This window comes from Colletotrichum spaethianum, assembly GCF_022836535.1.
Source record: "Colletotrichum spaethianum MAFF 239500 DNA, contig08, whole genome shotgun sequence".
NCBI classification, from domain to species: Eukaryota; Fungi; Ascomycota; class Sordariomycetes; order Glomerellales; family Glomerellaceae; genus Colletotrichum; species Colletotrichum spaethianum.
In genome coordinates, this window is record NW_026054778.1 from 294,701 (window position 1) to 321,044 (window position 26,344).

Sequence of the window (26,344 nt, forward strand, 5' to 3'; positions counted from 1 at the left end):
TCACTGGCCGCCAGCATCGTTTCATCTGCCATCTGCCAATTCTCCACCGTCTTTTTCGACAACATCTTGCCGCCGCTCCCAGCGCGACTCCTGCCTCGTCGTAATTGCGCTGTCTGTCGACAATGCTCAACATGTCTGGCAGTCACATTGCGGGAAACCGCAATAGCACCCCAGAGGCGAACACGACGCCTACTCTCCGCCCCCCCTCCTCAAGAGCTGTTGGCGCCAACAGTCACCTGAGGGCTTCCGCCGACATGGCTGCACTCTCCAACTCGTCTCCCTCAAGCCGTATCCGCCCGTCATCCGACTTTTACGGTTCCCAACAGGGCCAGGGCCACGGCAATCCTGATACGGATCCCCAAGACAAGATCGCGCAGCAGTGGATTGCCGACATCGACCAGTATGAGACGACTTTGGAAGAAATGGCCGCAGCCACTTTAGACCAGGACTTCAAGGACGAGTTGAGTGCTATCGAGCAGTGGTTTAGGGTTCTCAGCGAAGCTGAGCGCACCGCTGCTCTTTATGCCTTGCTGCAACAGACCACACAGGTCCAGATTCGCTTCTTCATCCAGGTCTTGCAGCAGATGGGCAAGAACCACCCTATGTCGGGTGTTTTGTCCCCAGCCAACTTCGACAAAGGTAAATCCAACAAATGCTGTCTTCCCCTCCTTGGCTGCCCTCCACTAACCTGTCAATTCTAGATCCGATGTCGAACCGTCTCAGCGATGCTATGAACAAGTTGAACGTCGACTCGTCGCGGAACTCTCTTGCCCGCCCCTCGAGCACTGCGACTGGCAAGAGACAATCAGGTCTTGATCCGTCCACCATCAATGCTATGTTCCCCGATGCCGCTGCAGCCATTGCGACCGAGAAGGCCAAGTTCACGCAACAGACCGGCAATCCCCCTTCCTCTAACCGTAACAGCGCCGTTGGCGATTCCCGCCAGTCCCTTACTGCTCCGACAATTGCTACCCCTGGCGACAACCACGATTCCAATGGCCAGAACCAGGCCTCTCCTTGGACTGGCGGTGATCAGTCTGGCCAGGGAGCTAAACCCCACGGCGGCCAGCCCCCGATGGGTCAATTTGTTCAGCCACCCCCGTCAAGTGGTTTGCGATCCCCTCGCCCACAGATCTCCGGCAATCAGAACATCCAGAACACTACCTTGACAGCCAGCGACAAGCCCGGGGACTTGCCCCTACTATCTCCTTACAACCCCAGTGGTGGCAACTGGGCGTCGATGGTTAACACTCCACTTGTCGCAAATTTCAACCCCAACAACAGCGGCACTCAGGCGGACATGGTCGCAAACGCCACGGCAATGAAGTTGGCGGCACTCTCAACTGTCAACAACCGCTTCGCTCTCGACGACGTCCGTAAATATCGCCGTGCCCGGTCCAACGACGCTCCGGGCGCTCCCGGCCAGCAAGGAATGCCCCAGGGCGCCCAGGGTGTCAACATCCCCGGTGCCAACGTTGTCATGATCAACGAGCATGGCCAGGTACTGAGCCGCGAGCAGATGCTTGCTCTGCAGGCTCAGAACATTGGCTTCGGCCAGCATCGATCTCGGCCCAGCTCCCCTGGCATTGCGATGCAACCCGGCGGCTTTGGACCTATGGCATTTGCTTCTCCGCAGAACAACGGTTTCCTGAGTGCCTACGACGGTGCTTCTCCCCTTCTCAACAACGGCATTCCTTCGGTGAACGTGGGCCAGCTGGGCGTTGGCGCTCATGAGGGTTATCTGTCTGACCACTCCGATATGGTCCGCGGCCGCTCTCCCCGTGGACGAAGAGGCAGCTCGAAGCCGCCTGAAGACCCGACGGATCCGACCTTGTTGCAAGATATCCCAAGCTGGCTCAGAAGCTTGCGGCTGCACAAGTACACGGAGAACCTCAAGGACATGAAGTGGCATGAGTTGATCGAGCTTGACGACAAAGCTCTGGAGGACCGTGGAGTCAACGCCCTCGGAGCTAGAAGGAAGATGCTCAAGGTTTTCGAGCAAGTCAAGGGTAGGTATCAAGATGAGCGGACTTTGTAAACCATGGGGGCTAATGGATATGTTCGAGCAGATGCTAAGGCCGAAGGTAAGATTGGTTAAGACTGGCTGTACAAGCCGACGCCTCAGGTATCGGGCGTTTGTCATGTACCCTATTCGCCATGCGGAACACTTGCGTTTCAGACGGCTGCTAGTGTTGCTGTATAGACCACAAAAATAGCGAGTGAACAGTTGAAAACTGAGGATGTGTGTACTCGCGGGGCAGTGAAGGGGGTCAAGGGGGAGATGCTGAGTGCTGGGTTGAACTCGTTTTGTGCTTCTGTACATATATAGGAAGATATTACTCCAATCCCGGCTGAGTGCAAGGGAAGGGCTTCACTTTCACCTTGCCATGAGCCGTTGATAACTATTCGTGAGAGCTCAACCCTCTTTCGCATAGTACAATCTCCTGGTTGGATGCATTTGCTTATATTTTGGTAACAACATTGACTTGGATATCACGACGCACAGCTCGAGCTTTGTTAAAGTTTTTCTCCGGGGTCGTCATGTTGCCCTGTCTATTGGTGTATATGCAATGGCTGTAAAAATAAAAATAAAAGGTCTAGGTAGTCTCGATACGAGTTGCGAGATCAATTATGGATGGGATCTGCCACGTGCTTTTGCGGTCGTGCTTTGACTCGCTACAGGCAAGTGGCTCAGCCCTCGTCCCTTGCCTCAATGATTGGCCATCTATCAGTCCACAGCGAACACAGACCGAGAGTGGCAGCCAGGTGGGGATTGTCAGGGTGCCAGGTGAGGCAGGTACCTTCCTCCTCCGTACCTCCTACCTCTGGGCCTTTTCAAACCGCCCCACCTTATCCTGTCATTGCCTTACCCTTCACGAAGCCGAGATGAAATCCAGATGAGAGATCACTCATGCCTTTGTCTTCTTATTTTCCAAAAGTCAAATTTAAAAAATAAGAAAAAAGTTGTTCCATCCATAGTATATCTTGGTGGCTAGACAACTTGCTCGCTTCTTCTCTCTCCACGTTTGCGGGCCATCGCCAGACTCGAACGCCGTCTGTGCATCGACGACCAATTTTATTCACCAGGGTTGGAGGCCACGGCTAAGGACAGAATGATACTTCATCCCAAAGGTTCCTCGCCATAGATGAGTACTTTGCCCAAGCAAAGGCAGCCGGATTACATCTCCCAGGATTCGCGCGTCTCAACCAGACTAGTCATCTTAGCTTGCGCGCGACGAGGCGGCCTCTTTTCGTATCTCTCAACGCCCTGCTGAGCACCAGGTACTCCATCAGTTTGGAGCCTCAGAGACAACTCGTACCGACTGGCATCATCCGGACCCCTTTGTATATCCAGTGCTGTCGCTAGGACGCTTTCATTCATTCGATCGACTAGAATCTACTGGCCTTTCCCGACTTGTACACTCAGCATCATGGACCCAGTTCTAGAAGAAGCAGAGGTCGCAACCCTCGGCGATGAAGCTCGACTGAATGGCATTGACGATGAAGATCTCGTCTCCGACGCCGATTCCGATGAGATGGAGCTTCGAGGAGATATCGCAAAATTTGATCAGTCTGTTCGAGAGTTCCTCTCTTCCCACCACGGTAGTGGAACAGGCGGCGGCGGCGGTAACGATGACGATGATGAAGGCGGTATCAGAAGGCCCCCCCCCATTTCAAAGGGCAGAAATAACACGCGAGGTGGTGTTCGAGGGCCCCGAAAAGCTGCTGAGCCTCGAGGCGACATCAAGCTTCGTCTTGCAGGAGTCAACCAGGCTTTCATGAGCGGCGATTATACTCGCGCTCAGAACCTAGTCTTCGAAATCATTAGAATCAACGCCGAAACCCACCAAGCGTGGACTGTCTTGGCCTCCATCTTCCGGGAAGAGGGTCTCAACGACAAAGCCTTGATGGCTATGGTCATTGCCGCTCATCTGCGGCCCAAGGATTTCGCAGCCTGGATGAATTGTGCGTCGTTTGCCATGAGCCTTGCCGAGACTGGTCAGGAGGGTGCTCTCAAGACAGCACTTATGTGCTACTCGTCTGCAATCAAAGCTCAGCCGACCAACCTTGATGCGAGACTGGGTAGAGCTGAAGCAAGCCATCGCCAGGGGTTCTTGTCTCAAGCCATCACCGAATTTTCCTACGTTATCGAGCGCCGCCCGCTAGACATAGATGTTGTAAGAAGATTGGCCGAGGCTTGCGCTGACTCCAGTGGCATGGAGGACGTTCAGAAGGCTGTTTCAGCATACAAGACATACTTTGCGCATGCACGAACAGCAGATCGTGAAGTGGAGAGGGAGCTTTCGTGGCACGACGTCAGCATATACGTGGAACTCTTTGCTTGCGCCGGAGACTTCACAAACGCCATCGCGGAGCTCAAGTCGCTTTCGCGCTGGCTACTTGGGCGACAGGATGATCACAAGTGGGACGGATGTGTCGATGACAGGGAATGGGATCGTGATGACTCGCGTCGTACCGAGTTTCATTCGTTTGAACCTTCTGCTCACGACCTGTATTCCTATGGCCTAGGATTACCTTTGGAGTTCAGGGCTCGTCTTGCCTTGTACCGGCTGAAGATCCGAGATGAGGAGGAGGCGAACGTAGGTTTACCCTTTGTTTCTTGCTGTCCCGCGATATGTGATTTCATTACTGACAGGCCGACAGGGCCACCTCCAGTGGCTAGACCCAACTGAATCCGCCACGGCTACGGCTATTGGAGACTTTCCTTACCTAATTCGTGATATTGCCGACGAACTCTTCGCCGTTCAGCGTTACCCCGAGGCACTTGACTACTACGAACTCCTTCGGCATTCTATATATGGCCAAGACGCTACTCTGCTTCTGCACCTTGGCCGCTGCTACCTGACCAAATCTGATCTTGTTGCAGCGGAAGACTGCTTTCTTGTGGCCATTGAGGTCGACGAGAGCAACATCGATGCCCGAATCGAGCTGGCCAGGATCTATGAAAAGGCCAAGGAGGAAGAAGAGGCTCTCATCCTTGTCACAGAAGCCATTGCTCTCCAGGGCATCAACGATGACGGTGACCAGTTTGGTGATGGCAGGGCAGATCTGGGAGGCGATCTCAGCCGGTCTGCTTCAGGAGCCCGCGCTTCAGCCTTAGCCAACCGCAACAAACCCCGACGTAAGCGGGAGACCAAGCGTGGGCCGGCTAATAGCGGCATCGTTCGACCAAGATACCGCCCCAAGAGACTGGTTGCTCCGGATCAGCGCATGCAAGAAGAACGTGCGCGGGCCGATGAGCTCACCAGACGCTACGAGGTTGTGCGCAACCTGAAGAAAGACATACAGGCAGGTGATCATTCATTGATACCGACGTGGATGGCAGCGGCTGGCGAGCTCGTTGGCGAGTTCAGATCCTTTAGGAAGTTCTATCCTTGGGACAAGTATCTCAAGTTCCTCGGCGCTGCCAATGATGTCGTTTTCAGCGCTTCATCGAGGACGCAGCCAGTTCTCTCCGAGTTGGCCGAAAGACTTTCAAAAAGTATGCAGCGAAATTGGTTTTGCCCAATTTCCCCTTCTCTTGCTTTGTGCGCTAATCGCTCGTCGCAGACATGGCTCCGTCGCTCTCTGACGACAAGCGAATGAACGTCACGTACGAAGATGATGGCTATCGCGGAATCCCTTTCGGCGAATGGCTTGAGCTCTTTCTCGACTACGCCATAAGCCTGGCGCTAGCCAACCGTGCAGAGGAGGCATACCAGGTTTGCGAAGCGGCGCGAGATTCCATTGTCTTCGTCAACTCCAAGGATTACATGTTCTTGATCCATGTAGCATGGGCCGGTACGTTCCCATCCATACGCGGGTGTATCTGAAAAGCATTCCTAATGAGTAGTAGCTTGTGCGATATATCTTTCCGACGAGGAGATGTGCGTGGCCGTTGCCAGATTCTTCATGAAGGTTCGGCAGTTGGACTCGGATTCATATCGCATGTTTGCCGCCTTGTGCAGACTGTGTCAGTCCCCAGCCTCGTGGTACAATTCCGGACCCGCCCAGAAATACATACTGCGCCAGATTAAGATCATTGATGCATCTCACTTTGCCACGACACACACAGAACGGGGTCATGAAGCTGTGGTCGGGGACCGGGCAGGCACCGCCGAAGCTAAACAGCTCGATATTTGTCTACTCATGCTCTACGGGCATATCCTGTTCACCTCTACCAGCTATACCTTCGCTTTGAGTAGGTCATCACTGCACTTTCCCAAAAACTTTACACCCGCCCCTGAGATGGGGAAGATATGGTGCCGATGAATTAACCAAGCAACCCCGTGATAGATTACTTCCTCCGGGCGCGAACGCTAGACCCTATGAACCCTATGATCAGTCTCAGTGTGGGACTGGGATACATACATCACGCGCTAAAGCGACAGGCAGACAATCGCCAGTACCTCATCATGCAAGGGTTCGCCTGTGTGTTCGAATTCTGCCACTCGAAGCTCTCAGGTACGCCGGGAGAGAGGAGAGAGGCCTTCTTTGGAGTCGCAAGAACATTCCACATGCTTGGTCTACATCACCTAGCGCTAGAATGGTACCGAAAGGTCCTCGCTTCAGAGGGCTCGGAAGGTTTCGAGATGGCAGAACGGCAGTACAATCCGAGCAGCCGGGATGTGATCCTGAGCGCTGCGTACAATGAGTACGCCCTATTCATTAGTAGTGGAAGCGCCGACGAACTGGAGCAATCTGTTTTGCCTCGGCTGGTCCTATAGGATGCCTAGATGTTTTCTTACTCAATAGAAGCCAATGCGGTGGGTGCATATTTGTTGGTGGGATGGGACCATGATAGTCTTTTGGCGGTGAGCATACAGCTCACATTTCTAACGGGTTGTTGAATCCGAACGGCGACACGAAGCTATTTAAACAATAGAGTCAAGCAATACTGTACCTCGAAAGAGTTCGATTCCCCAAAGGGCTAATAGCGTAGAAAGAACGGAAGAGGAATAGGAGAGAATTTGAGGATACGTACCCATAAGCCCGACGAGGAGAGATCGGAAGGGGAAGGTGGGGTAGCGAGAGTTCTCCAATTGAATTTTTCGCGCTAACCCTGTTGAAGGTTCTAATTTTTTCCCTTCCTTTTTTCTGCGCCCACAAGCCCCTCACCCCGCCGTGCCCCCAGGGTCGCTCAGTAGTGGCCATCAGTCACATTTGGAGGGGCAGATTTCCGATAAGAAATTATTTTGCGCCGGAGTCGCAACCGCTACCGTCCCCCGTCTTGGTCCTCCTGCCCCTCGTCCCGTCTCGTCTCGTTTTCCCTAAGGCGGAGGTCCAGCAAAGAAACTTTTCCCAGCTGGTGAGTCGAGTCACGTCGAGCTGAGTCAACGCCAAAGCGACGACTTTTCTCACGCAACCCTTCCTACTATTTGCGTTGATTACATTCATTCTTGACGTCTCCGCCCCTCAGGTTCATCAATCAGTCAGTCGCTCAAGTGATACATGTTCGTTGAAACCCCCCAGTTACCGTGGATTTATATTGGTTATGTCGTGTGTATACACACACACATATATATATTTTGCTATTCGACTTTCTTGGCTAATTGTCTAACCTTAGTTCGCCCTTTATCACTCCCACGCGCTCTCGACCCCTCCATCCGTCACAATGACTTCGGCTGGCAGTGTGCGCATTTTGCTCATTGGCAATGGAGGCCGAGAGCATGCGCTTGCCTGGAAACTCAGCCAGTCACCTCTGGTTGCATCCATCTTTGCTGTTCCTGGCAATGGAGGCACCGCAACCTGCCCCAAGACCACCAACGTAACCGATGTCGCCGCCGACGACTACCCCGCCCTCGTCCAGTTCGCCAAGTCCAACTCCATAAATCTCGTCGTTCCTGGCCCCGAGGCGCCTCTCGTCGACGGTGTCGAAGCCTACTTCCGCGCCGCCGCTATTCCGTGCTTTGGCCCCTCCAAAGAAGCCGCCCAAATGGAGGGGAGCAAGACTTTCTCCAAGGATTTCATGAAGGAGTACAACATTCCCACCGCCGCATACGAGAACTTCTCCGATTATCAGCAGGCTGTGGCTTATGTTGACAGCGTATCCCATGACGTCGTCATCAAAGCTACTGGCCTCGCTGCCGGCAAGGGCGTGATCATTCCTACCACCAAGGAGGAGGCCAAGGACGCGCTCAAGCAGATCATGGTAGACAAGGCGTTTGGTTCTGCGGGCGACGAAGTGGTCATTGAGGAGTTCTTGACAGGTGACGAGCTCAGCATCCTGACCTTCAGCGATGGCACCCACACTCTGTCTCTTCCTCCTGCCCAGGATCATAAGCGAATCGGAGACGGTGACCAAGGTCCCAACACCGGGGGCATGGGTTGCTACGCTCCCACAACCATCGCCACCAAGGAGTTGATTCGCAAGATCGAGGATGAGGTTGTCCAGCCCACCATTACTGGCATGCGCAAGGCGGGCTACCCCTTCCGTGGTGTTCTGTTCACTGGCCTCATGATTACTAGCCAGGGCCCCAAGGTCCTCGAGTACAACGTCAGATTTGGCGACCCCGAAACGCAGACTGTCCTACCCCTCCTCTCTCCCGAGACGGATCTTGCTGAGATAATGCTGGCTTGCACCGCTCACGAGGCCCGCCTCGACTGCGTCAACATCAAGGTTGAAGACAAGTACAGTGCCACTGTTGTGGTGGCTGCTGGTGGCTATCCCGGATCGTATGCCAAGGGTACGCCCATGGTGGTCAAGCAGTCGGCATCCCCGGACATCACTGTTTTCCATGCAGGCACCAAGCTGTCGCCCGAAGGTCAGCTTCAGACATCAGGCGGTCGAGTCATTGCTGTCAATGCTACTGCTGATACTCTTGAGGCTGCCGTGAAAAAGGCTTATGGGCAAGGCATTGAGCTTATCAACTTTGACAAGATGTACTACCGCAAGGACATTGCCCACCGTGCATTCCGGTCTCGCCAGGAGAAGGAGGCTTTGACGTACGCCGGAGCTGGTGTCAGCGTTGACGCAGGCAACGAATTCGTTGAGCGCATCAAGAAGGCAGTGCGCGCCACCAAACAACCGGGTGCTGATGCCGAGATTGGAGGTTTCGGCGGTGAGATGGACCTGGCCAAGTGTGGTCTTCAGTTGGATAATGGCGAGCTTCCTGTCTTGGTTGGTGCCATCGATGGCGTGGGCACCAAGCTCATGATCGCACAGAAGATGCAGAAGCACGATACCGTAGGCATCGACTTGGTTGCCATGAACGTCAACGATCTCGTCGTCCAGGGTGCCCGGCCCTTGATGTTTTTGGACTACTATGGCTGCAGTAAGCTAGACTTAAGCACCGCCGCGTCCTTCGTCGAAGGTGTTGCGGCAGGCTGTATCGACGCTGGATGCACCCTAGTTGGTGGTGAGACGGCTGAGATGCCTGGCATGTACCAGAAGGACGACTACGATGCGGCGGGCTGCGCCGTCGGTGTCATGATAAACAGCCAGAGATTGCCGCGCCAGAGCGACATGGTCGCTGGGGACGTGCTGCTCGGTTTGGCCTCTAGTGGCGTTCACTCGAATGGCTTCTCCTTGGTCCGCCGTATTTTGGAACGTGAGGGTCTCGCATACACGGATCCGGCTCCCTGGGATGCTGGCAAGACGGTGGGTGAAAGCCTGTTGACCCCTACCAAGATCTACGTCAAGAGTTTGCGCGGTGTCATCGAGGCTCGCCTTGTCAAGGGTTTGGCTCACATCACGGGAGGTGGTCTTATCGACAACGTCCCCCGTATGTTGCCAGAGCACCTTGCTGCCGAGATTGACCTGACGACGTGGGAGATGCCCGCTGTCTTCAAGTGGCTGAAGACGAGTGGTAACGTCGAGCCGTACCAGATGGTTCGTACTTTCAACACGGGTGTGGGAATGGTGGCTGCAGTCGATGCGGCTCACGCCAAGAATGCCATTACGGCCCTGGAGGCAGCCGGAGAGAAGGTTCTCCGCCTGGGACACCTTGTACCGCGTGCTGAAGGTGAGGCGCATTGCCGAGTGCTTAACCTGGATAGCTGGGTTTGAGCAGTACTTTATAAAGGACCGCACAGGATGGAAAAGGGAAACTAGGGACGGGCGTTAGACAAAATATATAAGGTGCAGATAAATACCACATGATTGCGTTTTACATTCGTTCTCTCTTGTGGGTTCTAGACAATGACCTCAGTCGCCGTATGACGCCGAGTCGACAGCCAATATCGGATCGTTATGCATCACGGTATATTCAAATTCGATGCATACATCATTCCGATTATCAACGCGTCCGTCTTGTAAGGTGTTGCCTTTCGTGGTATGGCGCATCTTCAACGCGTCTTTAGCTTACATATTTGGGTATTACTCTTGGTTAGGCTTCGGGTATATACACTACATACAACGAACAGTAGCACAGTGGTGATGCATCAAAAATAGTTTGAGTTCTTTCATTTGCTCAACCTTCGAGTTTAGGCCTTCGCGACTCTAAGGTTTACCCATAACCTATTTCGGGCCGGTTTCCTCCTCGAGGGAATCACTTCCGGGACCATATGCTTCAACATTCTTACTCTCATGGCTTCCTTCGAGCTCGGACAAGACAATCCATGTTGGGAAAAGGCAAAGAACCGTGATACCAAAGTTAAGACCGATGCTTACAAAATGGTTGGCGTTGCCCTCGGATTGCATGCTGTGTTATATGGTTAACAAGTGCTCGGTTGATATGCAGTTCGGGCATGGGTAAATGGGTTTGGTAATGACTTACGCCCAGGCAACCGTTTGCCCCAAAGCCTCTGTGCCTCTCAGGATACCTGTGTGACGGCTGAGGTCAGAAAGGTCAGTTGCGTATTGGCCAACAAGCCAATACAGAAACTGTTGGAAGGCCTGGCCGCCAAACTGCCAGAAGAAGACAAGAGCATAGCTTTTACCGAAACCTCCTTGGAACCAGTCGTAGGCGGGCGGCTCATCTGCGTCGTATATCTGCTTCTGCAAGACGGTGGCCCAAATCCAAGTTCCCATAAGTACGACAATGATGGAGAGGAACGCAATCCGGCCACGGGTCTTGATATAGATCTGCTGGTTGTCCAGAAGCGCGGCAATGAGAAAAGAGCTGAATATGCCAGCAAAGTTGGTAAAAAAGCTTGAGAAGGCACGAGAGCGGACGGTGAAATAGGTTGCCAGCCACGTGCTCATGAAGCCATTGTAGAAATAGCTGATAAAGAAGGCTGGCAGCAGGAGCAAGATCCTACGGCTGGCGAAAAGCCTTCCAACGGCCTTGAACTCACCTCCCCAGCTTGACGCCATGGATGTGTTGATTCTGGTGCCGTCCTTACGCCAAACCTTGCTCGCGGGCGACAGGCACAGAGCAATGGGAAGGCCGAGACACATAATGACAATGAAGACGATATAGGTCGACGATGAAACGGAGCCCGTTGTCTTCCTGTTGGCGTTCAGTCCTAGGTTGATAGCGCCGCCTACAATGGGCCCTGCTGCCTTTGCCGTCTGCCAGATGGCCAGGTAGAAGGCGCGATCCCCAGGGGAGGGGTATCCGATTATGATGGCCGCCTCGGCTGCCCAGAAGAAACCGGCAGATATGCCACATAGGGCGCTACCAAACAGCATAAACCAAGTGTTGGCATTGACATTGTTGGTGTATAAGCCGGCACCGTACAGCGGATAACCGATGGCACCAAGGGCCAATCCGTATGGAAGACCGATGCGGTTATTGATAGCGCCTGCAGCTACGCAGACAACAGCAAATAGACCATACACTTTTGTTCGTCTAATCGTTAATGTCCAGTTCCATTTAAACATCTTGACAGTGAGGGCATGCGATGGAGTGCGTACCCAGAGCGTTTGCTGCGCTAACAGCGTACGGTTCAGCTGCACCGCCGGCACCAAGGCCGCCCAAAGCATCCCACATGCCAGGGGCCGTAAATGACACGCCACAGGCAACGAAAATTTGGAAGGGCACGGATCGGAAGAACGGCTTGGCTTTCGGAACAGGACTCGGGCTCCGGCTGGTGGTCCTCGTGCCGGGTCTCGGGGTGGGCCCCGGGTTCTCCGGGACCCGATCGGTTGGGTGAGCGGTCATGGTCATAACTGCAGGCGTTATTAAACCGACATGTGATCAAGTTGTCTGTTATCTCGGATTCGGAGGCTGCACACAGACAAATGAGGAAAGAGACTTGGATCACGCCTAATTGGGATGAGCTGAGCCGAGCCTCCAGCTTCTTTTATCGACGCTCAACAATCTAGGTATGCAGACATTTTCCGTGTCATCATCTCTTTTTGTGGGTTAATGGCGCAATCGGGTCTATGAGTAAGAGAAACGTCGAAAATGGGTCACTTCTTACCAGCGGTGTTGGTCCCGCCGCAGTTGTAAAGTCAGCAGAAATCCGGTCTGCTCTCGGGAATCCTCCCACTGGCTTTTGTCACGCCGCTGTGGACCCATTGGCTAGTGACGCACTTAGAAACAGACGACATTACATATTAACGGTTTATGTAACGTACACGCATAACGAGTCGCCTATTTCTTATTACTTATATAATTAGTATTTTAAACTTTTTATTAAAAATCTATCTTAGGCCTAAAATTTAAACTTAGACTTTAATAACAGTTAAATTATAAGAAATAATATTATAAATATTTTAAGTTATAGTTACTAATACTTTAGCTTAACTGAACTAGCTTATTTAGCTTTTATAAAAAAGAATCTAGGTATAAGGTTAAGGTTAAAATATTTAAAGTATTTTATTAGTATATAACGTATATGCATAGTGAGTGACGCATCATAGTAAGTGATATACGTCTATACCCTTTTTACCTCTTTGACCTTTATATTAACTTTCTTTTATATATAAATATATAATCCTCTTTAAATAAAACTTATATTATTTTTATTATATAGGCTTTTAAAAAAAACTTAAAAATGTTTATATAAAGTATTACTCTAAACTTTAAGGTCTTTAAAGTAACTTTTTATTATTAATATATTAAATAACTATTATAAGCTAAAATATATTTAAAATTAATAAAAATAATTATATTAAAAAAAAGTAGTTCTTAAATGAGTTATTAATTTAGTTAATTAAAGGTTTTTTTATAATAAAAAATATATAAAATAATATTAATTAACTTTTTTTTAAATATAATATAATATATATTAAATTTTAATAAATAAAAACTTTTATATAATAATAACTTTAATTAAAAATATAGTTTTAATATTAAATTAATTATTAAAAAGCTTTAATTAAAGATCTTATAATTATATAAAACTATTTTATATTTATATAAAATTATAATATTTATAATTTTAATAAAATTAATTTTTTAATAAAAATATTATTATATATAAAAGTTATTATAATATTTAGTTATAAAAAAAGGCTTTATATAAATAGTTTAGTTATTAGTTATAAATAAGTTTTTATTATTTAAAGTATATATATAAATAGTTAAGTAATATTTTTATATATTATTATAAAAAAAGAATTTTTTTTATAATATATTAATAATTAATTTTTAGTTATATAATATATTTATTTAAATAAAAATAAATAAATAATAAATAATATTAATTAAAATTAGTTAAAGTATTTTATTTAATATATAAAGCTTTATATAAAAAATACTTATTACTTTTTAATTTTTAATAATTATAATAATTATAAATTAATTAATTTTAATAAATATTATTAAAAATAAAATATTATTATTTTTTATATATTTTTTTATTTATTATATAAGCTTTAACTTTTTAATATAAAATATTTTAGTTTATTAAAGTACTTATATAATAAAAAGATTAAAAAAATAATATAAATATAAATTTTATATATTACTAAAAATAAAATTTTTTTTTTAAAGTAATATTTTTTATATTAATAAATAAAAATAATATATAAACTAATTTTAAATAAATAAACTTTATACTTTTTAACCTTAAAATAATTATTTTTTATTTAAATTTTAAACTAAAAATACTTATACTATTAAGCTTATTTTTAAATAATAAAAGCTTTTAAGACCTAAAAATATTAACTATAATTAAAAAAAGTATATAAAATACTTTTTTTTTAAAAAAAAGATTTAAATATATTAAAATAATTTATTAATACTTTTATATAAATTAATTAACTTATAAATAAAAAATATTAATAAATTAGCTTATAAAATTATTATTTTTAAAGCTAAAAATAATAAGCTTTATATAAAAATAAAAGTATGAAGTAAATATTAAAAAATAAAAAAGACTTAATTATATTTTAAAGGGTTACTTAATATTATTAAAATAAAAGTATTATAAATAAAAAAAGATAATATTAATATTTAAAAAAAAATTTATTAAAAAAGAATTATATAAAAAGTATTAAATTATATATATAATAATATAATAACGTACTTGCATAGCGAGTGGGCTAACATAGTGAGTGGGCTACTCCTTATCGCTAAAAAAACCCTTTTTTTTAACTATTTATTAAAGATCTACTTCTTATCTAAAAAAGACCTAGTTTTTAGTGTTATATAACGATAAGAGTTAAATTCTAGTAAATAATAGTATAGAAAATATTATCTCTCTTTAACCCTAGTATCTCTTATCTAGGCCTCTAGATAAGAGAATTTCTAAAGATCTAGGGGTTAAAGTATAGTAATAATTTCTAGTAGATTTTATTTTACTTAATAACCCTTATCCAAGCCTTTGTACAAAGTTATATCTATTTTAGATAAGAAGTAGATTTTTAATAAATAGTTAAAAAAGGGGGTTTTTCTAGCGATAAGGAGTAGCCCGCTCGCTATGTTGGCCTACTCGCTATGCGAGTACGTTAATTATAAAAAAATTAAATATAATATATAAACTTATAAAATAGTTTAAGATAATAATAATAAAAAGAATAATAAGTAGTTTTAATTAATTTTATATATTATATTAAATTTACTTATATAAAAGGTAAAAGAGTAAAAAAGAGTATATTACTTACTATAATATATCACTTACTATATATATACATTAACCTTTATTAAAGCCTAATTATTATACTTTAGTATAAATTAAATAAGTATAAAGATTAATAATCTTTATTTTACTTAATTAATTAAGGATTAATTATAAAATATTAAAAGGTTTTTATTTAAAGCTATTTAAAGTATAAAGAAATTACTAGGAATCTACTAAGGATTTCTAAGAGATTTTTAGTAATTGTTAAAGTAGGTTTTACTAGGAATTTATAGTAAATTCTTAATAAATTTACTAAGGTTATCTTTATTAGTATAAAAAAACTTTTTCTTATAGATTTACTACTTTACTTAACGTATATATATAGTAAGTAACGTATTATAGTATATATTATACTTACTTATTATACTTTAAAGAGTACTTAACTATTTTAAAAAAATTAAAATCTTATTTAAAACTAATAAAACCTTATGTTTAGCTTTTAATAAGAGTTATATATTACTAAAAAAAATCTTTAAAATTACTATTATACTATAACCCTTAAACCTCTTATTATAGCCTTAGATAAGAAAGATATATAAGAATAAAAGTAATAATATAATAATAATTTCTAATATATTTTTTACTAGTATATAACTCTTATTAATAAGTAAATACTAAGTCTTACTAGTTTTAAATAAGGTTTTAATTTTTTTTTAAAAATAGTTAAAAAAGTACTTTTAAGGTATTATAAGTAAATACGTTACTTACTATAATATATTACTTACTATATATATACGTTACAACTAGTATATGATAATAATCTTTAAGTTATATTTTTTTAATAAAAGTTTAATTTTATTAAAATTTAATAAAGAGTAGTTTTTAATATAAAATAAGAAACTAAGTAAATTCTTATAATAAGTAACTTATTAATATATATAACTATATATAATAAGTAATATATTATAGTAGATAATATGTATTTACTTAATTCTTAACTTTTTTTATAATAAGTTTTTATATAGCTATAGTTATAACTATAGATTCTTTTTAAATATAATGTAACAGAACGCTAACAGTAACGCTCTGTAGCAAGGACCTTTAGACTCCGCGACCATGACTAATTAACCTAAAAGACCTAAAAGATCCGTTAATGCTTACACGTATATAAGCCTTGCTGTTAACACTACTTATATGCCCTTGTGACGTATAACCATCTGGCTAAGGGAGTTATACTATTACATATGAGCTACATTATTTTTATACTTATAGCTATTAAAAAGACCGAAAACTATTTATATTAAAAATAGCTTTTATATATAATATTCTTAAAGTAATACTTTACTATTAATATAGTAAAAAATAACTTTAAAGTAAAACATATATAAATTACTTAAAATATTACTAGTATATTTTAAGGAAGTAAAAAGACTTAGTAAAAGTAAAAGTAAAAAGATAAGGTTATTATATAAATAATTATAATTCTAGTTAATTTCTTTCTAAAAGGTAAGAATATTTTAGGTTTATGATTTTTTCTAGAATATTTTATTAAGAAATAATTATTTAATTAGAATATCTTATTTAAAATCTAAGAGTTAGTTTTCTAGAATCTAAGGTTAACTAGATCTAAGACTAGAATTCTAAGGTTAACTTAATTCTTAGCTAGTCTTTTTTAAACTATCTTTATTCTTATAAGTATATCTTATATATAAATAAGTTATATATAGTTATAAAGCTTCTATTTTACTTAATCTAAACAGAGATATAGTAAGTTTATATAGTTATTAGATATAAGGATATGATTAGATAAAGTAAGAGTTCTGATAATAAATCTTATTCTTAGTAAATTTAATAAAAATAGCTTTAATAAAAATAATTATAGTTCTTAAATATATTATAAGCTTAGTTAATTAACAAAGGAATTTTATTATAAGTTAATAACTTATAAGATATTAATTAAATAAATAGAAAATTCTAAAAGAACCTATATATAACATATATACATAGTAAGTAACATATTATAGTAAATAACACACTTTTCCTTACCTTTTTACTTTTTATATAAGTAAATTTAATAATAATATATAAAATTAATTAAAACTACTTATTACTATTTTTTTACTATTATCTTAAACTATTTTATAAGTTTATATATTATATCTAGTTTTTCTATAATTATTATATTATTATATATATAATTTAATACCTTCTATATAACCCTCTTTTTAATAATTAACTTTTTTTTAAATATTAATATTATCTTTTTTTACTTATAATACTTCTATTTTAATAATATTAAGTAACTCTTTAAGATATATTTAAGTTTTTTTTATTTTTTAATATTTACTTAATATTTTTATTTTTATATAAACCTTATTATTCTTAGCTTTAAGAATAATAATTTAATAAATTAATTTATAAATACTTTTTATTTATAAATAAATTATTTTATATAAAAGTATTAATAAGTTATTTTAATATATTTAAATCTTTTTTTTAAAAAAAAAAGTATTTTATATACCTTTTTTTATTATAATTAACATTTTTAAGTCTTAAAAGCTATTATTATTTAAAAATAAGCTTAATAGTATAAGTATTTTTAGTTTAAAATTTAAATAAAAAATAACTACTTTAAGGTTAAAAAGTAAAAAGCTTATTTATTTAAAATTAGCTTATATATTATTTTTATTTATTAAAAAAAAAATTTACTTTAAAAAAAAAAGATTTTTTTTTAATAATATATAATATTTATATTTATATTATTTTTTTAATTTTTTTATTATATAAGTATCTTAATAAACTAAAATACTTTATATTAAAAGGCTAAAGCTTATATAATAAATAAAAAAGTATATAAAAAATAATAATATTTTATTTTTTATAGTATTTATTAAAGTTAATTAATTTATAGTTATTATAATTATTAAAGATTAAAAAATAATAAATATTTTTTATATAAAGTTTTATATATTAATTAAAGTATTTTAATTAATTTAAGCTAATATTATTGTGTGTGTGTTTATTACGTCTATCTAAGCCTTAATTAAATGACTATATAGGAAGGCTACGGTAGGCGTCTGTAAAAACCGGTGCGAGGGCTTCTGGGTCTCGATGAGATCTCACGAGCCCTCGTTGGACTAAAAACCAGACTTCTACGCTACACTACATTTCTCCGCTGTTTACCCAAGGCGTTCTCAGTACCCCCTTGCCCAGGGGGAGTTTCTAAACGCTCTCGTGATGGCCCAGAGGGCCGCGCGTACCCTTCATAGGGCTGCGCGTAGGCTCTTTCCAGCTTGCTGGGGCCGGCCTGCGACGGCCGCCCGGACTCGGGCCCGGGCTTGCGGGGCCTCCTACTCCTCCCCCGCCTTTGTGCCTGCCGTGTCGTGATATCGGCAATACAACCGGTGCGCCGGCGGTCGCACATTCCTTTGCTGACTACCGACTTCACCTTGGCCTCATTCATGACCGGGCAATACCGACTTCACGGCTCACCTAGTGGAGCCGGGCAACAATCAGCCGGCAGCCCTTTTCCCATATAAATATCTTCCCTTTTTCCCATCCTAGATTCTTCTTCTTCTTTTCTTTTCTTCAGCCAGCCCTATTAGGTAAGTGAGTCCCTGTGAGCCCCTCCGCTAATATTATTTATTATTTATTTATTTTAACTTAAATAAATATATTATATAACTAAAAATTAGTTGTTAATATTTTTTAAAAAAAAGTAATATTTACTTTTTATAATAATATATAAAAGTATTATTTAGTTATTTATATATATACCTTAAATAATAAAAACCTATTTATAATTACTAAGCTATTTTATATAAAGCCTTTCCTTATAATTAAATATTATAATAACCTTTATATATAATAATATTTTTATTAAAAAACTAATTTTATTAAAATTATAAATATTATAATCTTATATTTTATATTTTATAATTATATTTTATATTAATATAAATTAGTTTTATATAGTTAATTATAAGATCTTTAGTTAAAGTCTTTTAATAATTAATTTAATATTAAGATTATATTTTTAATTAAATAAATTATTATATAAAGTTTTTTATTTATTAAAGTTTAATATATATTATACTATATTTAAAAAAAAAGTAAATTAATTATATTTTATATATCTTTTTATTATAAAAAAACCTTTATTAATTAAATTAATAACTTATTTAAGAAATTTTTTCTAATATAATTATCTTTATTAATTTTAAATATATTTTAGCTTATAATAGTTATTAAATATATTAATAATAAAAAGTTATTTTAAAGACCTTAAAATTTAAAGTAACGCTTTATATAAACATTTTAAGTTTTTTTTAAGAGCTTATATAATAAAAATAATATAAGTTTTATTTAAAGAGAATTATATACTTATATTTAAAAAAAAGTTAACATAAAAGTTAAAAAGGTAGAAAAGGTATAAATATACATTACTTACTATAATACGTCACTTACTATATATATACGTTAGTTCTTAGCTTTAATAATAATAAGCTTATAAGCTAACTTACTAATACTTTTAGCTTAAAGGTTAATTACTTTATATAAAAAAAGCACTCTATATACCTTTAAGTATCATAATCAATATTTTTATATCTTAAGAGCCTTAGCTATTCTACTATAAAGTTAAAAGTATTAATATCTTTAGCTTAAAATTTAACTAAAAAGTAACTACTTTAAGGTTAAAAGGTATAAGGCCTATTTATTTAAAACTAAGTTATATATTATTTTTACTTATAAAAATATAAAATATTATTTTAAGGGAAAAAAAAAAGTTATTTTTAGTAAAAGATAAAATTTATATTTATATTATTTTTCTAATTTCTTTATTATATAAGTACTTTAATAAGCTAAAATACTTAATACTAAAAGGCTAAAGCTTATATAATAAATAAAAAGATGTATATAAAGTAATAATATTTATTTTTTATAGTACTTATTAAAGTTGATTAATTTATAGTTATTATAACTATTAAGGATTTAAAAGTAATAAGAACCTTTTATATAAGACTTTATATATTAATTAAAGTAATTTAGCTAATCCAAGCTAATTCTATTTACTATTTATTTATTTTTACTTAAATAGATATATTACATAGCTAAGGATTAGCTATTAATATACTAAAAAAAAGTAATATTTGCTTTTTATAATAATATATAAAGGTATTACTTAGCTATTTATATATACCTTAAATAATAAATACTTATTCCTAATTACTAGGTTATTTTATATAAGGCCTTTTTAAATAGTTAAAGGTTATAATAACTTTTATAGATAATAATATTCTTATTTAAAAACCTAGTCTTATTAAAACTATAAATACTTATTATTATTAAATATTTTATATTTTATAACTATAGTTTATATAAATATAAACTATCCTTATATAATTATAAGATCTTTAGCTATAGCCTTTTAATAGTTAATTTAATTTTAATATTCTATCTTTAATTAAAGAATATATTATATAAAGTTCTTTACTTATTAAAGTTTAATATATATTATATTATATTTAGAAAAGTATTAAGTAGCTATATCTTATATTTCTTCTTATGATAAAAAAAACATTAATTAATTAAGTTTATAACTTATTTAAGAATTACTTTTTCTTTAAATAAAATTAATTTTATTAATTTTAATTATATCTTAGCTTATAAAAGTACTTAGCTTATTACATATAAAGGGTTAATTTAAGAACCTTAAAGGTAAAAGTAGCTCTTTATATCAACATTTTTAGGTCTTTTTAGATAGCTTAAAAAAACAAAAATAACATAGCTTTCTTTAAAAGAAATATTTATATTTATATATAAAACAAAATAAATATAAAGGTTAAAGAGGTAAAAAGGTAATAGATATACACCGCTTATTATAATACGTAGCTTACTATGTATATACGTTATTAGATAACGAATTATAGTAAGTAATATATATATATATACTTACTCTTTCACTATTTAAATAAGTTAAATAAGCTATAACTAATATACAAAATTAATTAAAACTACTTATTATTCTTTTTCTTAGTACTATCCTAAACTAATAAATATACTTATATATTATATTTAACATATATTTATAGTAAGCAACGTATTATAGTAAGTAGTAAATTTATTTTTTATACCTTAAAGAGTACTTTTATAAATATTTTAAAAAAAACAAAGTCTTATTTAAAATTAATAGATATTTATTTTTAACTATTAATAAAAGTTATATATTACTAAAGAATATCCTTAAAGTTACTACTATACCTTAACCCTTAAACCTCTTATTATAGCCTTAGATAAGAAAGATATATAAGAATAAAAGTAATAGTATAATAATAATTTCTAATATATTTTTATTAGTATATACTCTTATAAATAGCTGACTACTAAGTTTTATTGATTTTAAATAAGGTTTTAATTTTTTAAGAATAGTTAAGAAAGTACTCTTTAAGGTATAATAAGAAAGTGTATTACTTACTATAATACGTCGCTTACTATATATATACGTTAGTCTTTTTATAATTATTATATTATTACTTGTATAATTTACTACCTATTATATAGGTACCTTTTTAACCTATATTTTTAGTTTTAGTATTAACAATTCTTTTCTTAATTTATAATATATTTACTTTCATAGTTTAAATAGCCCTTTGAAACATAGATAACGTATATATATAGTGATTTGTCTATCAGAGTAAGTCGCTTACCTTCTTATTGTATATAAAAACCTTATTTTTTAACTATTTAATAAAAATCTATTTTAAGCTAAGAATATGACAGGATTTCTGTTTTGGTATTTAATAAGCGTTAAGTTATAGGAAATAATGCTTTAAGAATTTTACCCTTAACCTTATACCTAGATCTCTTATTATAAGAGCTAGATAAGCTAGCTTATGTAAAACACTATTATACGTAAAGTAAAAATTTCTAGAATATTATTTCTTATAATTTAACTCTTATCAAACACTAAAGAAAAAATCCTGTTATATTTTTAGGTTAAAATAGACTTTTAATGAATAGTTATAAAATAGGGTTTTTATTTATAATAAGAAGATAAGCGACTTACTCTAATAGGTAACTTACTATGTATGTACGTTACCTTTTTTTAAGCCTTTTAGTGTTCACTTAATACCTTATTTACTATATAAAGCTTATATTTCTTAGTCTTAATAAAAGCTAGTTAATAACTTAATTTACTAATACTTTTTACTTATAAGTAGATCACTTTATATAAAAGTATTAATAAGTTACTTTAATAATCCTTAAATATTTCTTTAGTAAAATAAAGCTTTATATACCTTTAATCGCTATAGTTAATATCTTTAGGTCTTAAGGGCTTTAGCTAGTTAGTTATAAGTTAAATAGTATAAGTGTTCTTAGCTTAAAGTCTAAGTAAAAAACAATAACTTTTAGATTAAAAGATATAAAGCTAGCTTATTAAAAACTTACTTATATATTTATTTATATATTAAAGTAGAAAATATTACTTTAAAACTAAAAAAAAGTTATCTTTAATAATATATATAATTTATAGTTATATTATTATTTTAGCTTTTTTATTATATAAATACTTAAAAGACTAGAATAATTAGCGTTAAAAGGCTGAAGCTTATATAATAAATAAAACAGTATATATAAAGTAATAATTTATTTTATAATTATTAAAAGTAATTGATTTATAGCGATTATAGCTATTAAGGATTAAAAGGTAATAAAAAGCCTTTATATAAGACTTTATATACTAATTAAAGTAATTTAGCTAATTTAAGCTAATCTTATGTCTAGTCTACTTAATTTTACGTAAATAAATATACTACTTAACTAAAAATTAGCTATTAGTATACTAAAAGGAAAAATAATACTTACTTTTTATAATAATATATAAAAGTAATACTTAGATATTTAGATAAATACCTTAAGTAATAAAAACCTATTTATAATTACTAAGCTACTTTATATAAGGCCTTTTATGTTAGTTAAAAGTTATAATAAGGTTTATACATAATAGTATTTTTATTAAAAGGATAACCTTATTAAAGTTATAAATATAATTATCTAATATTTTATATTTCATAATTATATTTTATATAACGTATATATATAGTAAGTAGCTTATTATAGTAAGTAGTTTACTTTGTTTTTATTTCTATAATTTTTAGCCTTTTCTCTAAAATATAATTATAAGTTCTTCTTAAAATAAAAGCCGTATTATCCTTATACTTAAAGCTATTAGAAATACCCTAAAACTATCTATATAAAAAGCTACCTTTATCTATAAAATACTAAGAGTGTTACTTTAATATTAGTATACTAAATAAGCACTATAACCTAAAATATAATTAAAATTAAAGAAGTTAACTTTAATTAAAGAAATAGTAATTCTTAAATATAATATTAACTTAGTTAATTAAGAATTTATATTTTAACTTAATAACAAATAAGATATAGTTAACGTACTTGTATAGTGAGCAGGCTAATATAGTAAGCAGGCTACTTTCTTATTATATATAAAACCTATATTCTTTAACTATTATTCAAAAATATATTTTAACTCTAAAATACACTAGATTTTAAGTTTTTGTACTTAATAAGAGTTATATTATAGTAAATAATATTTTAGAAATTCTAGCCTTAGCTATTATACTACCTTATATAAGCTAGGTTATCTAGCTCCTAGATAAAAGATTTAGATATAAGGCCAGTGTTAGAATTTGTATAGTATTATTTTCTGTAATATAACTCTTATTAAGTACTAAAGCTAGAAATCTAGTGTATTTTAGAGTTAAAATGGATTTTTGAAAAATAGTTAAAGATTAGAGGTTTTATATATAATAAGGAAGTAGCCTATTTACCATGTTAGCCTACTTGCTATACAAGTACATTAATTACTTTTTAATAAATATGATATAATATATATTTAACTATAATAAATATTCAACTATAATAAATAAAGAACTTTAAATAACGCTAACTTGAACTAAAGATATATGTTTAATATAAAATTATTTATTAAAAGGCCTTAGTTAGCTAAAGATCTAGTAATTATATAAGGCTAACGTACATACATAGCAAGTGGCCTATTATAGCAAGTGGCCTACCTCTACCTACCCTCTAGCTATTTATATAAGTTAATTAAGTAGCATTATATAAAATCAATTAAAACTACTTATTATCCTCTTCTTTAGAGGTCTCTTATACTACTTAATGTATTTATACGTTATATCTAGTCTTTCTGTAATTACTATATCGCTAACCATATAATTCACTTTTCTCTATATAAGCCCTTTTTAACGTATATTTTTGCTTTTAGTATTAATAACCTTTTTCTTTACCTAGATTACTTTTATTTTAGTTATATTAAGAGACCTTTTAAGATATAATTAAGTTTTTTTAGCTCTTTAATATTTATTTAGTATTTTATTTATTATATAAAGCTTATAATACTTAGCTTTAATAAAAACTAATTTATATATTAATTTTCTAATACTTTTAACTTATAAGTTAATTACTTTATATAAATAAGTTAATAAGTTATATTAATAACTAGTAATCTTTTTTTAAGTAATATAAAGCTTTATATAGCGTTATATATTATAGTTAATATTTTTAGGTCCTAAGAGCTTTAGCTATTTAAGTATAAGTTAAATAGTATTAGTATTTTTAGCTTAAAATCTAAATAAAAAATAACTACTTTTAAGTTAAAAGGGATAAAATTAACTTATTTAAAGTTAACTTATATATTCTTTTTATTTATTAAAATAAAAAAAGTTATTTTAAAAGTAAAAAAAAAGTTATTTTTAGTAATATATATAATTTATATTTATATTATTTTCTTAATTTCTTTATTATATAATACTTTTAATAGACTAAAGTAGTTAATATTAAGAAGCTAAAGTTTATATAATAAATAAAAAAATATATAAAAAGTAATAATATTATGTTTTTTATAGTAATTATTAAATTTAATAGACTTATAGCTATTATAGCTATTAAGAATTAAAAGCTACTTAATACCTTTTATATAAGACTTTATATATTTAATAAAATACTATAACTAATTTAAGCTAATCTTATTTATAATTTATTTATTTTTATTAAAGTAAATATACTATTAAAATAAAAATTAGTTATTAGTATATTAAAAAAAAGTAATATTTATTTTTAATAATAATATAAAAAAATAATACTTAGTTATTTATATATATACTTTAAATAATAGAAACTTATTTATAATTATTAAGCTATTTTATATAAGGCCTTTTTTTATAGTTAAAAGTTATAATAACTTTTATATATAATAATATTTTTATTAAAAAACTTATTTTATTAAAATTATAAATATTATTATTATAAATTTTATATTTTATAATTATATTTTATATAAAAGTAAACTAAGCCTATATAATTATAAGATCTTTAGCTAATACCTTTTAATAATTAACTTTATATTAAAAATATATTTTTAGTTATAGTTATCGTTATATAAAGTTCTTTACTTATTAAGATCTAATATATATTATTTTATATTTATTAAAGAAGTAATTAGTTATATTTTATATATTATTAAGTTATAGTAAAAATCTTTAATTAATTAAATTAATAACTTATTTAAGAATTATTATTTCTTTTAGTTTAGTTATTTTTATTAATTTTAATTATATTTCTTGTTATAATAGTTATTTAATACGTTGATTATAAAGTGTTATTCTTAGGATGTTATAGATAAAAGTAGCTTTCTATATAGATAATTTTAGGTCTTTTTTAATAGCTTAGAGTATAAAAAGAATATAGCTTTTATTTAAAGTAAAACTTATTATTATATATAAAGTAAAGCTAAGAGGAAGAGGGAAGGTGTAGAAGAAAAGGGAAGTAGGCGACTTACTATAATGTGCGACTCACTATGCATGTACGTTATATATTATAAATAATAACTTCTTTTTTATCTTTAAAGTAGTATTTTTTGTTTTAATAGGTAAAGTAAACGTATAAACAGGTTTTTAATAAGCTAGTTTTATACCTTTTAATCTAAAAGTTATTATTTTTTGTTTAGATTTTAAGCTAAAGATGTCTATATTATTTAACTTATAACTAAGTAACTAAGGCTCTTAGGACCTATATACGCTAATTATAGTAATTAAAGGTATATAAAGCTTTATTTTATTAAAACAAAGGATTAAGGACTATTAAAGTAACTTATTAATACTTTTATATAAAGCAATTTACTTATAAGTAAAAAGTATAAGTAAATTGATTTATTAATTAGCTTTTATTAAAGCTAAGAACTATAGGCTTTATATAGTGAATGAGGTATTAAGTAAGCGCTAAAGGGCTAAAGAGAAGCTAATTACGTCTTAGAGGGTCACTTAGTGCTATAAAAGTAAAACCACTATAGGTTAAAAAGGGGATTATTAATGCTAAAAGTAAAAATATAGGTTAAGAGGGTATTTAT

At 34.8% G+C, this 26,344-nt stretch overlaps 4 protein-coding genes across 4 annotated transcripts; 3 read left to right on the forward strand and 1 right to left on the reverse strand.

The window, feature by feature from the left end:
- Positions 1-131: 131 nt before the first annotated feature.
- On the forward strand, positions 132-2,038 carry ColSpa_03950 (protein VTS1; the record flags this gene model as incomplete). Its single annotated transcript, XM_049270162.1, has 2 exons — positions 132-639; positions 702-2,038. The coding sequence occupies 2 exons, from the start codon at positions 132-134 to the stop codon at positions 2,036-2,038; spliced, it is 1,845 nt and encodes a 614-aa protein (XP_049126119.1).
- Positions 2,039-3,431: 1,393 nt separating this feature from the next.
- ColSpa_03951 (transcription factor tau subunit sfc6) lies at positions 3,432-6,728 on the forward strand (the record flags this gene model as incomplete). Its single annotated transcript, XM_049270163.1, has 5 exons — positions 3,432-4,601; positions 4,666-5,503; positions 5,572-5,802; positions 5,858-6,202; positions 6,298-6,728. The coding sequence occupies 5 exons, from the start codon at positions 3,432-3,434 to the stop codon at positions 6,726-6,728; spliced, it is 3,015 nt and encodes a 1,004-aa protein (XP_049126120.1).
- Positions 6,729-7,615: 887 nt separating this feature from the next.
- Positions 7,616-10,009, forward strand: ColSpa_03952 (bifunctional purine biosynthetic protein ADE1; the record flags this gene model as incomplete). The annotated part of the gene is made up of 1 exon (XM_049270164.1): positions 7,616-10,009. One exon carries the CDS (start codon positions 7,616-7,618, stop codon positions 10,007-10,009), a length of 2,394 nt encoding a protein of 797 aa, XP_049126121.1.
- Positions 10,010-10,459: 450 nt separating this feature from the next.
- Positions 10,460-12,047, reverse strand: ColSpa_03953 (UNC93-like protein 2; the record flags this gene model as incomplete). Its single annotated transcript, XM_049270165.1, has 3 exons — positions 10,460-10,643; positions 10,719-11,688; positions 11,801-12,047. 3 exons carry the CDS (start codon positions 12,045-12,047, stop codon positions 10,460-10,462), a joined length of 1,401 nt encoding a protein of 466 aa, XP_049126122.1.
- Between the last annotated feature and the right edge of the window lie 14,297 nt (positions 12,048-26,344).